The sequence below is a fragment of the Carassius carassius genome, chromosome 30, assembly GCF_963082965.1.
Source record: "Carassius carassius chromosome 30, fCarCar2.1, whole genome shotgun sequence".
Classification (NCBI taxonomy): domain Eukaryota; kingdom Metazoa; phylum Chordata; class Actinopteri; order Cypriniformes; family Cyprinidae; genus Carassius; species Carassius carassius.
In genome coordinates this window covers 11,077,845-11,091,755 of record NC_081784.1, presented here as the reverse complement: position 1 = coordinate 11,091,755, position 13,911 = coordinate 11,077,845, and the positions used below count along the sequence as shown (strand labels likewise).

At 35.9% G+C, this 13,911-nt stretch overlaps 2 protein-coding genes across 7 annotated transcripts in view; one reads left to right on the top strand and one right to left on the bottom strand.

Annotated features, from left to right (window-relative positions):
* Positions 1–1,738: 1,738 nt before the first annotated feature.
* Positions 1,739–11,654, bottom strand: LOC132110612 (mitogen-activated protein kinase 8A). 6 transcript variants are annotated; one of them, XM_059517348.1, is made up of 12 exons: positions 11,425–11,654; positions 9,870–10,038; positions 9,648–9,777; positions 9,493–9,551; positions 9,182–9,320; positions 7,216–7,381; positions 6,761–6,832; positions 6,005–6,187; positions 5,565–5,689; positions 3,349–3,412; positions 2,532–2,591; positions 1,739–2,381 (listed from the first exon to the last, which is right to left on the bottom strand). In XM_059517348.1, the coding sequence occupies exons 2-12, from the start codon at positions 9,989–9,991 to the stop codon at positions 2,236–2,238; spliced, it is 1,266 nt and encodes a 421-aa protein (XP_059373331.1). In that variant the 5' UTR covers positions 9,992–10,038; positions 11,425–11,654; the 3' UTR covers positions 1,739–2,235. The 6 variants fall into 6 exon arrangements, with proteins under 6 accessions (XP_059373331.1, XP_059373329.1, XP_059373330.1 ...); XM_059517346.1 differs by having other exon boundaries at positions 2,514–2,591; positions 11,425–11,653; XM_059517347.1 differs by lacking the exon at positions 6,761–6,832 and adding an exon at positions 6,422–6,493 and having other exon boundaries at positions 2,514–2,591; positions 11,425–11,653.
* A 119-nt stretch (positions 11,655–11,773) lies between these two features.
* The window catches only part of LOC132110613 (tyrosine-protein phosphatase non-receptor type 13-like), a 29,596-nt gene continuing 27,458 nt past the window's right edge, over positions 11,774–13,911 (top strand). Inside the window, exons 1-2 of the mRNA XM_059517353.1 lie at positions 11,774–12,035; positions 12,739–12,894. The gene's annotated coding sequence lies outside the window, so the exon portion shown is untranslated. The remainder of the gene's footprint in view (positions 12,036–12,738; positions 12,895–13,911) is intronic.

The following is a 13,911-nucleotide window of genomic DNA, read 5'->3' as shown; positions in this document are numbered from 1 at the left end:
GGAATGACATGAGGGTGAGTAAATGATGACAATTTTCATTTTTGGGTGAACTAACCCTTCAAAGTCTTTGGTAATATATGTAAAATCAGTAAAAATGTCCAAAGTTGTTCAAGGTCAAGAAAGATAAACTAAAAATATCTTATTTGATAAGGAAAAAAGATGGGTAAAAAAAAAAGAAAAGAAAAAAAAACCCACACACACAAGCAAACCAATTTTCCAGTTGTTTATTTCCATTTTTCCAGTTGTTATAATGGTAACACAATTGATTTTCAGTGCATTCTAATAAGGTGGTAATCTGCTAACCCTAATATAAAACAACTGCCTCAGCTTGTGCAGTCTAATAAACCCAGCACCATGATCTTTAGTTATTTTACAGTGTTTTCGACTTAAAATAAAATGCTAAGCAGGTCATGCAAGATACCTCCCATCGTCGAAATTGGGGATGAGAAACTTTTCTTCTCCATTTGAACTATTCTCATTTCTTTTTCTCGAAACAACAAACAAGGACAGAATCCTTCCAAACATTTTCGCACAGATGTCGAGTCTGAAATAACCTAACATTTTTCTGCTTGGAGTTACAGCACATAAGCTGAAGAAAACAAAAAAAGTCTAGATTAGAATAAACAAAAACATACTCGTTGAATTGTATACACATACATACAGTACTTTCTCACAGATTCAAACTATACAGACAGTGCAACACTCCTATTTTTCTGAACAAATAAATAAAATGAAATAAAGGTTACAATAATACTTGTCAAATGTGAGCAGTATGGTAACAGTGTGAGGTAGTTCAGACTCGACCATCAAACAGCTCTGTGTTTCATGCCCAAAACATATCACATGTTGAGAAGCTTTTGCTCTTTGCATGTACAAGAGGCTCAGGCTTCCCAGGCAGGTATGTAGGGTTTAATATCATTGCCACTGTTAAGAGCACTAAAAAAAAACAGCAATAATATAAAGTAATAGCAAAATATTGATTTTTTTTTTACCCTGTGCACAGGTAAATATATCCAATGGACTGAAACCCATATATCAACAACATTTAGATTCCCTCTTAGAACTCCAAAACTTCAGGCCGATTCACCATTCTCTATCACCTTCACATTCAGAACCCACTTCCCTGATTTTTCACACATTATTCAATGACACAGGTCACAAAGCACCCATTAATTTACAGCACATCACTTGCCAATAAAGACCTTCCAACCTGATCGGGGAAATAAAAAACACAAAGTAAAACCGATCTAGAGATAAATAATTTTCAAATCTGGTTCATTCACTGTCGTACAAAAATAAATAATTAGCTTAAACTGAAATTATTAACATTTGTTCTACCAGCTCAGAATTTCTGACTCATATGTCATGAAACAAAACCTTATAAAGGGATGGCAAAAACATTAGAGAAAAAATGCAAAATGCAATGATACAATAATGAAGCGCAATGCTTGATCTATATGCAGATTTTGAAGAAGTAAAACAATTTTTTAATTATAAGAAAATAAAAAAAAGGTGCTGAAATCCTAGGTAACTAGGATCAGAACAAAAACTAGAACACCAGAGACAAACGCACAAGCACGTCACATTTCACATTCAACCAGGAAATTAACCAGCAGCAAAATAATTCATGAAAAAAAGAACAGCCTGGTAAAATAAATCAGTGTACATATAAAAATATTTGTTTTTGTTTTTTATGTTGTAAGTTATTATATCTAAATGAAACTGTACAAAATTTAAATAAAAGGTGTGAATCAATGACAGAAAATATGACCCAGAAAAAAACACCTCAGACAGGTTATGTCAAAATGAACTTAAATAACTATGCTGATATTAATTTGTGCAATACTGGTATGTCCATTTAAAAGTACTAATATGGACTTGTTTCTAAAGATTTCCATATCGAAAATGAGCAAGAAAATTATATATTGACCAGGAAAAATGTAATTTGAGAAAATATATTCACAATTCAATCTTTACAGATTACCTTCCAAAAACCCTCTACGACAACTTGACAAAATACCCTAAACGTAGCTTATAAAAGAAGAGATTTGTTAAGGAGTTCACTATCATTGGCTAAGCCTATTAGGGCTGCTGCTAAAAAGATCAAAGTGTGTAGTCATTTACAGCATCTAAAGCGGAACTCAAAAAAGCCACACCCGACCCGAAATCAAGTATTAGACAGGCCTAAATCTGATACCATGCCACACACAGAGAAACTCCAGGGGAAGGTGATAGTCATCTGCAGCAGCTCAGGGGTCCCGCGGAGGCCTCAAGGCTGCTGTCTGTGTCTGAGGCCACGGTGGGCTCTGTGGACATGGAGGAGACGTCATTGGTGGAGGAAGAGGAGGAGGGCTGGGGTGAGCCGTTGATCACTGCTGCACCTGTGCTATGTGAAACAACAGCCAGTTAGATCACCTGCACATGATGTGTGGTTATATGCAAATGGTAAATAAATTAAATAAAAAATAATCAAGAGAATCTGCATTAGACTAAGAGAAACTCATCTAACTAACCTAAAGGAGAAGGCTGACCTCGAATGGCACCGTTTTTCATCCATTCTTCCCAATCCAGGACTTCTTTATAGATCAGCTCTGAAGACGACGAAGAAAACAAAAGAAAGAATAATTAGAATACAATGCGAGAGAAAGAATAGATGAAAGAGTGAGGTCATTTATTTTGAAGTTGTCAAGTTTATTTGCTTATTAGACTTCATGAAACTATTTTTATCTAAATACAATGAAACCATTTAAGGTAATATGGCTCTGGAAATGTATCTATTTAGCATTAAAAAAAATATATAGGGATTTCAATTGGCTTTAATTAAATTAAACCGATACATAAAAACTAGGGGGAAAAATATAACTTGAAAACATTGTGATGAACACCAGCATGTAATGACATACTTGGAAGAAAAAAATAAGAAAAAATTAAAGTTAATTGTTTTGTTTTTCTCCAAATTAACTGATTACTAAATTAATCATAATAGGCAACACTTTTAGACGACTATCTTGAAAACAGCTGAGCTACTGTCATGCAGCTGAAAAAAAGTTAGTTGCATTGTTACTTAGATATATACTGTCATATTGAACAGACGAACGAAGTCATGGAAACTGGCAAGGTTTTGAGCTGACAGCACACGTTCCATGAGTTGAAAGAAATATCAATCTTTCTAATTTTAGCAACTGCCGTCAGACATTTAAACATGCTGAGGAGCTTATTAATGCTATTCAATCAGGTGACCCCTGCAGACAAGATTTCGACTGCATGTGCAATGGGCAAATGATGCTCGCTCTCAACCTCTGGCATTTTCCTTTTGCATTGGATTTCACTCTGTGAAAAACAAACCACCTTTCCACTCCTCCACTGTGTGTTCCCTCTCCTCGAGCTGTTTGTCTGTGATTAGAGGAGGTGGCTGAAGAGAGAAAGATAAGCACACATAATTATACTGGTGAGAAAAACAATCAATGTGTTGAAAATGAGCTTATCTGAAATAAACAAAACAGAAACACAAACTATTTTTTGTTGTTGTGAGAACTATTAGATAGACTACCGTTGACAAGTATGAAGTCAATAGGAATTTTTGCGGTTGTTGTTTTTAAAAAAAATTAATAATTCTATTTCAAATAAATGCTGTTTTTCCTGATTTCTTGAATGATCATGTGACACTGAAGACTGGACTAATGGCTGCTGAAAATTTTGCTTTGCCAACATAGGAATAAATTACACTGGCTATGTTTACATGCAACCAAAATAATCCATTTGTAAACGAATTGACGGCTCAATAGGACTGAAAAGCCTTCATATAAACACCTTAATTGATCCGATTGAGCTCGATCGGAATTAAATTTCGATCCGAATGAAGGGGGTGGTTTATTCCTTTTCTAAAATGATTAAGAGTGCATGCAAACACTCCATCGGACTGAACCTTCGAAACTGAAAGGACTGCGCATGTGCAATGATGCAGAAATAATGTAATGATGTATGATGCGCGAAACAAGTGGCTCTACATTTTGGAATAAATTGTTATATAAATTTGTGTCCTTTCATTATAAAAGTTTCCTTTCACTTGGCAAATGTGAAGTGGAGCAGGACAACTTCCCACCACTCCTTGTTTTGGATTCTCTTCCACAGGCAACCCATTTTGGGTGCGGGGAGGGGCATTTTTACTACTTTATTTAGCGTTCATATAAACACTACATTCAGATTCATCAATTGGAATGAATTCGGTTTGTTTGAACCAAAAATGTGCACGTAAATGTAGCCACTAAAATACAGTGAAATAGACAACATTGTTTAAAATTGTAAAAATTTTATACGAAATTACTGTTTTTGCTGTATCTTTGATCAAATCTATGTGTCGTTTTTGTGAGAATAAGAGACTTCTTACAAAAATATTAAACAAAAAAACGTAAAGGTACGGAGCCCCGCACATGACACGCAGGAAAAAAATATAAATCATGTGCACGATTTACTAATTCGTTTCCTCAATGTACTAAAACGTGCACACGATTACTATAGCATTCCCTCGATTTACTATTGCGTTTACTCGATTTATAAATTGTGCGCACAATTTACTAATTCGTTCCCTCGATTTGCTAAATCGTGTGCACGATTTAGCTAATCGAGTGAACGCAATAGTAAATCGAGGGAACACAATAGTAATCGTGTGCACGTTTTAGTAAATTGAGGGAACGAATTAGTAAATTGTGCGCACAATTTATTTATTTTTTCTTGCATGTCATGTGCGGCGCTCCGTATAAAGGGATAGTTCACCCAAAAATGAAAATGTTGTTTCAAACCCGTGAGACCTCAGTTCATCTTCGGAACACAGTTTAAGATATTTTAGATTTAGTCCAAGAGCTTTCTGACCCTCCATTGAAAATGTATGTACGGTATACTGTCTATGTCCAGAAAGGTAAGAAAAACATCATCAAAGTAGTCCCATGTGACATCAGAGGGTCAGAATTTGTTGAAGCATCGGAAATACATTTTGGTCCAAAAATAACAAAAATTACGACTTTATTCAGCATTGTCTTCTCTTCCGGAAGAGAAGACAATACAAACAACTGTGTTCCGAAGATGAACAGAGGTCTCATGGGTTTGGAACGACATGAGGGTGAGTCATTAATGACATAATTTTTATTTTTGGGTGAACTAACCCTTTAAGAGTTCTCAACCTTTTTAACAGTAATGTATATTGTTAACTAATTTTTTAAAACATCAAGTATCCTTGAAATTTTCAAACCAATATTAAATCTTTACATGTATTGAAATTATAAAAGATTATCAGTAACTACAAAACTTTAATTTGCACAATTAAAATGTATTTATTTTTGTCCAAATTTATTGCTAGAAATAAAAACAACAACAAAAAAAGAGCTTTGAGAAAAAGGATTCCAAACTGCAGCCCTTGGATTGACCATTTGGAAAAAAACTAAATCCAACATTATTTTTGTAAAATATTCATAAAAATTACATCAATACAATCAGATTGCATGTTAGTTGATGGCAAGGGACTGGAAATTCCTTGTGCGTGCATTGTGTGTGAATGCGCATAAGCTCACCGCTTCCACTTCAGCTGGATCGTACCACACGTTAATGTAGGGGTGCTGCAGAGCTTCTTCCACAGAGATTCGCTTGGATGCATCTATCACCAGCATTTTAGACAGCAGGTCCCGCGCCTGGCTTGCTGCATAACAAATCACATCCAGTACAAAGAGTTAATGGTGCTTCAGTTGTTCTCAAGTGGCTTGACATGTCACCTCGACCACACAGCTGATTATTCAGGCTACTCACTGTAAGTGCACTGGAAATGATTACAATTGCAAATAAGGTTGTCTGTGTTCTGCAAATACATGTCAATTATATGATATTTCAATACTACACTGACAGAATAGCAACATTTAGACATCCACATTTGCAAGCAGTGATTACAAAGCTGCCCAAATAAGAAAAAATGCTACAGAAGAAAATGTCACACATTTAAATCTTTAAGCAGATGTACCTTTCAGTTTGTTGTGTTCTGAATCAGCAGGGAACAGGACGTCAGGAAAGAGCTTCTCAAAGCTGTATCCAGTGTAACGCGGCCTGTTCTCAACATAGGTCCGCACAGACTGGTTGAGTTTCATCATGAATTCCTGGGATGGTGTTCCCAGCTGCTCTATGACTTTGTTCCACTGATCAATATCTTCAGGAATTAGGGGGTTAAGAAAAGTATAAACAGAGGCATACAATATCTAAAATGATCTTCTTGAAGGCTTTCCATTAATCTTGTACATTGAACCAATTCATTCTGATTGCATATGCTAAGTCTATTTAGTCCTAAAAGTCACAGTGTACCATAGAAAACAAAGTATTGTGTTTATTAAAGAGAAATGATGACCATGGAATGGATGTCACATGACTGACAGGCAAAGGATACGATCTGAACCCGGAAACAACACACTACCTCTGACCATTTCAGCCATGATACAGCCAACAGACCATACATCCACTGAAAAATGAAATGAAAGTGAAATTAGCATGCAACATAGAGCTAAAAAAAGAGGGGGAAATAATGATGAACAAGTACCAATGAGAGCACATCATGCACAACAAAGAACACAATCTAAAAGAATCTTCATAAACATTTATGGGAGACTAGCGAGGGACTATCTAACTCAATATGTGGTCCATGAGCTAAATGCAGTTTGTAAAAATGACAACAGACAATTCTAGCGTTGATGATGCAGTTTTCTTTACTTGTACGGCTCAAGGATACAGTCCCTCCCAGGAAAAAGGATTTTGTGACGGACCATTTCTGCCAAAATGCAGCCCACAGACCAAATGTCCACTAAGCGCGTGCAGCAGAGGGAAAGAGAGAAAACAGTTAAGCAGGAAGTCAGGGGGTGTTAGTATTTTTGTACTGTTTTATTGTTTTATTCATTATAGTTTGGGTAAGAAATGAATGAACAAACAAAGCCATTGTCCACTCATCACACACTGAACAGGCTTCACATTTTATCAAAGGGAAAACAAAAAAGATAGAATTCCCAACAAATCGAATCCCTCGTAACACATTTTGGTGCTGAAACCACAAAGCTATTAGTGCAAGAAAAGCATTAGAGAGGCCTATAAAAGCGTGAAATGAAACCTGCAACATGAGGATGATATTGGCCGCTAAGCATGCATAGGATGTGCCAACTAGGCATTCTGCAACTTGTCAGCAGCACTGACCATTGGCTTGATATCCCATTCCCAGGATGACTTCAGGGGCCCTGTAGTAACGCGTCACCACATATGGTGTCATCAGCAGACCTATAGCTGCTGTCCTGGCCAGACCGAAATCCAGGATCTTCAGGGTACAGTCTGACTTTACCACAATGTTACTGGGTTTCAGATCCTAAAGAATCACAAGATAGAATATTAGTCAATTTTGCATTTTTCATGTAAATGAGAGCTTGTATCTCATTTAGTGGATTTGTATGTTTTAAAAAAATATAATGGCAGTCCAAAAGTCTGAGACCTAAAAAAAAAACATGTAAAACCTGAAAAGAAAAACAAACGTAAAAAAAAAAAAAAAAAAAAGTAACTAATAATAAAGAAAATGTTGTGATATACTGGTTGGGGCTGGTATGATTTTTTTATTATATTTTTTTATTAATTATCTTATGCTCACCAAGTCTACATTTATTAAAATAAAGAATAAACAGTAATATTGTGAAATATTACTACAATTTATAATACCTGTTTTTTAGTTCTAGTTTCTATTACATCCAGTACAAATGTAATTTATTCCTGTGATGGCAAAGATTAATTTTCAGCAACCATTACTCAAGTCTTCAGTGTTACATTATTATATAGAACAGTTCAAAATGGCCATATTAATTTTAAATAGAAATTAATGTCAATTCACGGTTCTACTCAAATTGTTATGCTGATAATATACTATAAAGATAAAAATGTTATTAAATTAGAAAAAAAAAAAAAAAAAGGGGCACATCTTTGGAATGATAAATGATGTTTATACCACTGTTTGATACAACTGTATGCCATATTTTGATATAAAAATAAATGAGCTGAAAACACTACCTGAAAAACGTTAAGTGCTGTTCTATAGTATTAAGCCTCAAATGTCAACTATACATCAGATTGGTTTCTTCTTTAAATTATAGAAAAAGTCAAAATATGAATGGAATTATGTTACTAAAATTAAAATAATGGGAAAAACCCTTAAGATAACATGCAGATAGAAAAAAACTCATCTTAGCACGCAGAATAACATAAGTGGACTTTGAACGATTAATTTCTGCTTTGAAAAATAACGTAATTGTGACATACATGATTGTAATCGCGATTAGAAATTTGATTAATTGTGCAGCCCTAGGCGTGGCTGTAGCTATTAACATTCAGGAGATATTTATGGGTAGATGTAAATTTAAAAAAAAAAAGTGTCAATTGTTATCAAAAATAAATAATTGCAAATAAATCCCATAAGTGGCTTTAGAAAGAGGTTTAGATGTCAGCTACTTATTCACTATTTTTGGTTTTACTTATGGTCCTGTCTAACTGATAACTGCCCAAAAAATGTTATATTTCCAAGGGCTTAAGTGTATCAAACCTAATGTTCTGTAGTCCACTCTCAACAAACAAATCTTTCCACACCATTAACCTTGAAAAAGAGGAGTTATTTCCTTTCCGTGTTCATGTTTTCTCATCACCTATCAAACAATCTGTCAGAATGAAACCATTTTTATTCATTTAATGCTTGATTATCCACTGTTGCGAATGTAATTTGTATTTTTAATGTTCAAAGGTCGACATTTATGAGACATGACCTTGTGCAGTGAGACAAGATTCTTTGTATTAAGAAGGTCTCCGGTACACTGTATAAGACAGAGGTAAAGTCAAGGTGAAACGGGACTACAGGACAGCGATGTTTACTGAGGATCACTTGATCGCTTCCCTCCTGTCGCCTCACAACACGTTGTCTCTGCCTCAACAGCGCAATGCAGTCCACAGCAGCAGCTGCAGTCAGGCAGGCAGGCAGAGGTCTGGCTTTTTGTAATCAGCCCAGGGGATGAAACCCTTCCCCCTCCCTCACCTTAACTGATTATTAAGCTTTTCGCTGTCAGTGCAACCTTTGCTGCGTACGGCAGTCTTTTTGTTTAGGCGGAAAGGCTTTAGGCTAAAGAGCACAGACCCTGTGGATGATCCCCGCCGAGTGGAGGTGTTTTATTCCGCACAGCATCTGGTACAGCAAATAGGACAGCCGCTCGTGGTCCAGCTCCATCTGAATGACTTGGCAGAGGTTGGCATCCATCAGCTCCATTACTAGGTAACTGTCGTTGGGGAAGGGGCGGGACAAAAAAGACGGTGTGATGGGGGGGCAAGAGAGAGCAGAGAAGAAGGGGAGGGGTGTTCGTGGATGGGAGAGAAAGGGGAGAAAGCATTAGAGGGGTATCAGCTGGGGTCTGGCATTTTTAACCATATAAATATGGAATATATACTCACACATCTTGGAATTCGTCGAATGTTTTTTGTGATGTAAAAACATTTAACAGACCTATTATCTGGAAATGAAAATGTACATCCATTAGATGGCTTATGCTCTGCTGGATTTCCCATTGCACGCAACATGTTACGACCCATTTGGGGTCATGACTTACGTTTTTATGGTTGACATACTTCATGAGCACCAGCTCTCTGTATGCGCGTTTGGCATGAGTCTGATTCTGAAAAGGGCGGCTGAGTTTCTTTATAGCAACATTTCGCTCAAGGTTGTGGTCATATGCTGAGCTAAAAGGGAAAGGGTACATAAATCAGATGAAAAGATGCGGTGACTGTGTAATGTCCTTGATTTGAGGTGGAATACGAGCTCTAGAACATACCAGACTATTCCCTGAGCACCCGAGCCAATGGGTCTTAGATTCTGATACCGCTTCAACACTGTGAATGTTGAATCACCCACATCTACGCTGTAGAACTCTTTTTCTCTCTTATTTTTGTTCATGGTAAAGCCGATGTGTGAGCATCCGAACAAGGCAGACTTTTACAAACCTAGACCATAAAAACAAATCAAAACCCACAATAATATTGCAATAGTTCTGATATCTTTGTCACCGTAACATGATTTTCCTGCAGTTTTTTCTGGCACAGCAGAATAAATTAAAAGGACAGCATAGAGTGGTCTTAAACCTCTTTTTAGCTCTGGGCTTTAGCTCTATGCCATCAAAAAGAAAATAACTAGAGCATACAGCTGTTAGAAACACACGCACACATAAAAAAAGGGACTCATATGCCACTAAAGAGTAGGACAGTTTCCTAATAGCTCTTAAACTGAGTTAAAACAGCAGGACTAACAGCATGACCCAGTTCCACAGAAAAATGCTTCCATATTTTTTGTTGTTTCTGCAAATGGCATAATTTCAGGGATATTTTTTTCCTGACATATCGCAGTACATTAAAAGTAACACAATTCACTGTGATAATAGGAAATAGCATTGCATATGTCTGAATATAAAAAGCATATAGAAACTGCATTTTGGATCCACAGCAACAGAGAGAAAATTTTGCCAAGATTGTATTCTGGACAAGCGTTGATTTGTGGTTGTAACCGTGTACAATCAAGCAAGAAAAAAAATATATAAATAAATAAAATTACTAAACATGTTTTGACATACAAGCCAATATCAATGCTTATACTGTATAATCAGGCATGCACCCGAACAAACCAGTTACTCAAGTAACAATTATACACAATAAAATAAATGAATAGAAACTGTACTCAAGTAATTGAAGATCAAAAAATATAAAAATCACACGGTGCCTGCTGTCATATAAACAATGTGACAAATCCTGATTTAGACTTTTATGGTTTGTACATGCCACTAAAAATAAGGGCTTCCAGTTTGTTTTCGTTTCATGAATAATTTAAACAATTTATTCATCAAACAGATCTGTTCAGCATGTTGCCAATTTATTCAGAAGTGACATTTAAATGTTTTAAAAATATGTGTACCCTGATTTATATGACAGTACAGGGCAGGATGATACTATATACACAAGAAATGTAATGTATAGCCTAGTCTTTTAGAAGGTGATCAATATGCATTCTAAACCGATTAGTAATTCAGCTTTTCATATGTTACGTTCCTGATTAAATTGTAACCGGAATAAACACGCAGTATGGTTACAGTGGACTGCTGGCAAAGCGAGCAGCTTGACAAATAGCATTGTAAGTGATCCCACTAATGTTAACCCACAGAACCCGGCTCATTTATTAGCCGCTAACGTTACGTTTAAAAGCCTCATCATTCAAAACAGCGACATTGTCGTATTACTGTTTCAGATAAAATAATGAGCTGTGATGTATGCTTAAACCCTCCCCCACGCCATAACAATACCACGCATTAAAACCAACTTAAAACGCTTAACGTTACTTACCTGCTACGACTGAAATATAAACACTCCGTCTATCCTAAATGCCACGTAAATACCAGGACTCTTCAGAAACGATTTGTCGAAGGCTCTATCGATTATTAATAGAGCTTATTCTGCTGCTTGTCTCGATAACATGACCGTCACCTCACTGTATTGAAAGCGCTTTCTTCCTCTGGTAGCAGGCCTCGCGCGAACTGCGGACGACATGCGCTCTACGTCACCAAACCCCACGCGCTTCCGTTCCATCACGCCGGTCTATTCATAGATACAGCATTCTATCTATCTATCTATCTATCTATCTATCTATCTATCTATCTATCTATCTATCTATCTATCTATCTATCTATCTATCTATCTATCTATCGATCATAATCTGTCAAAAATTTTATCATCATTTCTGTTGTGCATCCTTTTAAGGATATTATATTTAGCCCGCTCGGATAGTTATTATAACATGTAAATGAATCCTTTTCATATTTATTGCATGAAAATAGCTATATCAGTCTGTTTCTCATGGCTGTCCACAGTTATGGCACCTAATAAAGTTTTTTCAAGAGTTTTTGTTTACCAAGGAGACAACAGTGGCAGTGATGAGCTTCAGAGGAACTAGACAGGTAAAACCTGTTGTTGATTTAATATACCTTTTTCTTTTTTCATTCTGTGTAATTTTAGATCAAGCTGTAAAATTATGCAAAAAGTCTGGAAATGTTCAATTGTGTGTATTATAGATACATGTGCTAACTAGCTTTAGCAAGACAGACATTTTAGATAAAAAATAAATGTCAAAATGTAATTTCCACTACAGAATGATATTTAACACAATATGTGGTGATAAGAATCAGAATTCTTCTGCATGCATTGCAAGGGAGGCCTAAACAACGGCATGAAATGAAATGACACTTATTTAAACATATACACAGAAGGACCACATCTTCACTCAAAAAGGTACCAGACTGTGCGCAGTAGCCTTTCAGAAGATACTGATATGTACTTTCTAGGTGATAATATGTACCTTAAGGTACTTATATTAAGCGTAAGATACAATTTACCTTTTAGCTTTTGTTCTTTACTGTCTTAGTGACAGATTTGTATCTTTGTTTTTGGGAGTGTCAAGTAAAAAAATATGTTCCTGAAGACTTCCTTATCCTCTTTTGTCGCTGCTCATTTAATCCAATTGAGCTCTTAGCTGTAGTCTAAGAATAGTTGTTCAATTTGCAAAGATGTTTCGAGGTCCCACAGACATCAGTTGCTTCTTAGTGATTAGATGGGAGTAGTTCATCAGTAAATGCCTTTTTGCATGGTTGTACAATACTACAGTATGCTGAAGCAGAGATTGTGCATGGCTGGGTCACACGAGGCACTTGGTAACAGAAGCTAAACGAAACATGTAGTGATCCACAGGATTAAAGTGTGTGTGCTGGGACCGAAGCCATCAGAGGGAGATCAGGACCTTAAGACATCGAATGCTAGAAGGTAAAATCTGTTTATATTCCCAAGATGACAGATCACATTTAGTAGATAGAATTTGTACTATTTTGTGAATCTATCTATTATTATGTCTTCATTTAAAATTCACAAACTTATATGTTCTAAGATTAACATCATAGTCTGTTTGTAATTAATGCTGCTGCCATTACTTGGTCAGCTATATTGGTATTGTATTAAAAGGCTACAGTGCTGAGCTGTTATTGGTGTTTGTGTATCTTTTTATTTTAGACAGGGAAAACAGGATGCAAAAAGAAGAATATAAAAAAAAAAATCACTTATTTTTCTGAAATATTTAGTAATTTAGGCAGTGTTTGTACATGCCCCTATTAGTATTTGTGCACAGAGGCTACACTGTTTGTCATAAAATTCTCAGATTTGATTATTGTAGGAATGCAGAGAGAGTTTAGTGTCATTTCATTCTCTTAGTACATGAAAATTTGGATGTCTTCCTAGATACTGATGATCTGAGAGAGCTCAAGCTTATTTAGATTTTTATTTTAATTGTAGAGGCACATATACACAGCTTCGATGATTTCAGTGTTTTTAGCATTTGTGTGCTTAAAATAAAGCATTCTATTTCTGACAGGCCACAAAAAGAGCTTCATGTAATGCTCAGACCTATGTTTACACATCTGCAGGTCCTGCTTAACCTTCTTTGGAGTTCAAGCTCATTATTGCTCTGGTACATTTGTCTGTGTGTGTGTTTGTCTAGCCCAAAAGTTTGTTGTTCTTATTGATCTGATATACTGAGGCAGTGACAAACCTCTGGTATCCATTAATAACTTATATTTAAATTTTTGCATTTACCATATTTTAGTATGTCCTTTTTTACAAAGGTGTTGAGTCAGCCTGTTAACACCCAGGTTGTGTAATTAACTAGATGCTGTAATCTCCCTTTATTGGCACACAGACTTGATCTAGTTTAATATAATAAGCCTCAAAACTACCAAACAGTAGACTGAATGTAAGGTTTTGAAATACCCTACATTCTTATTTAAATGC

What these genes read in the sequence shown, in the direction of transcription:
- LOC132110612 (XM_059517346.1), bottom strand. Translation starts at nt 9,991, where the DNA reads ATGAACAAAAATAAGAGAGAAAAAGAGTTCTACAGCGTAGATGTGGGT. An exon ending in AGTATGTCAACCATAAAAAC is followed by an intron (nt 9,552 to 9,647) that starts GTAAGTCATGAC and finishes TTTCATTTCCAG; the next exon opens with ATAATAGGTCTGTTAAATGT. An exon ending in ATCCAGCTGAAGTGGAAGCG is followed by an intron (nt 3,413 to 5,564) that starts GTGAGCTTATGC and finishes TTCTCTCTTCAG; the next exon opens with CCACCTCCTCTAATCACAGA.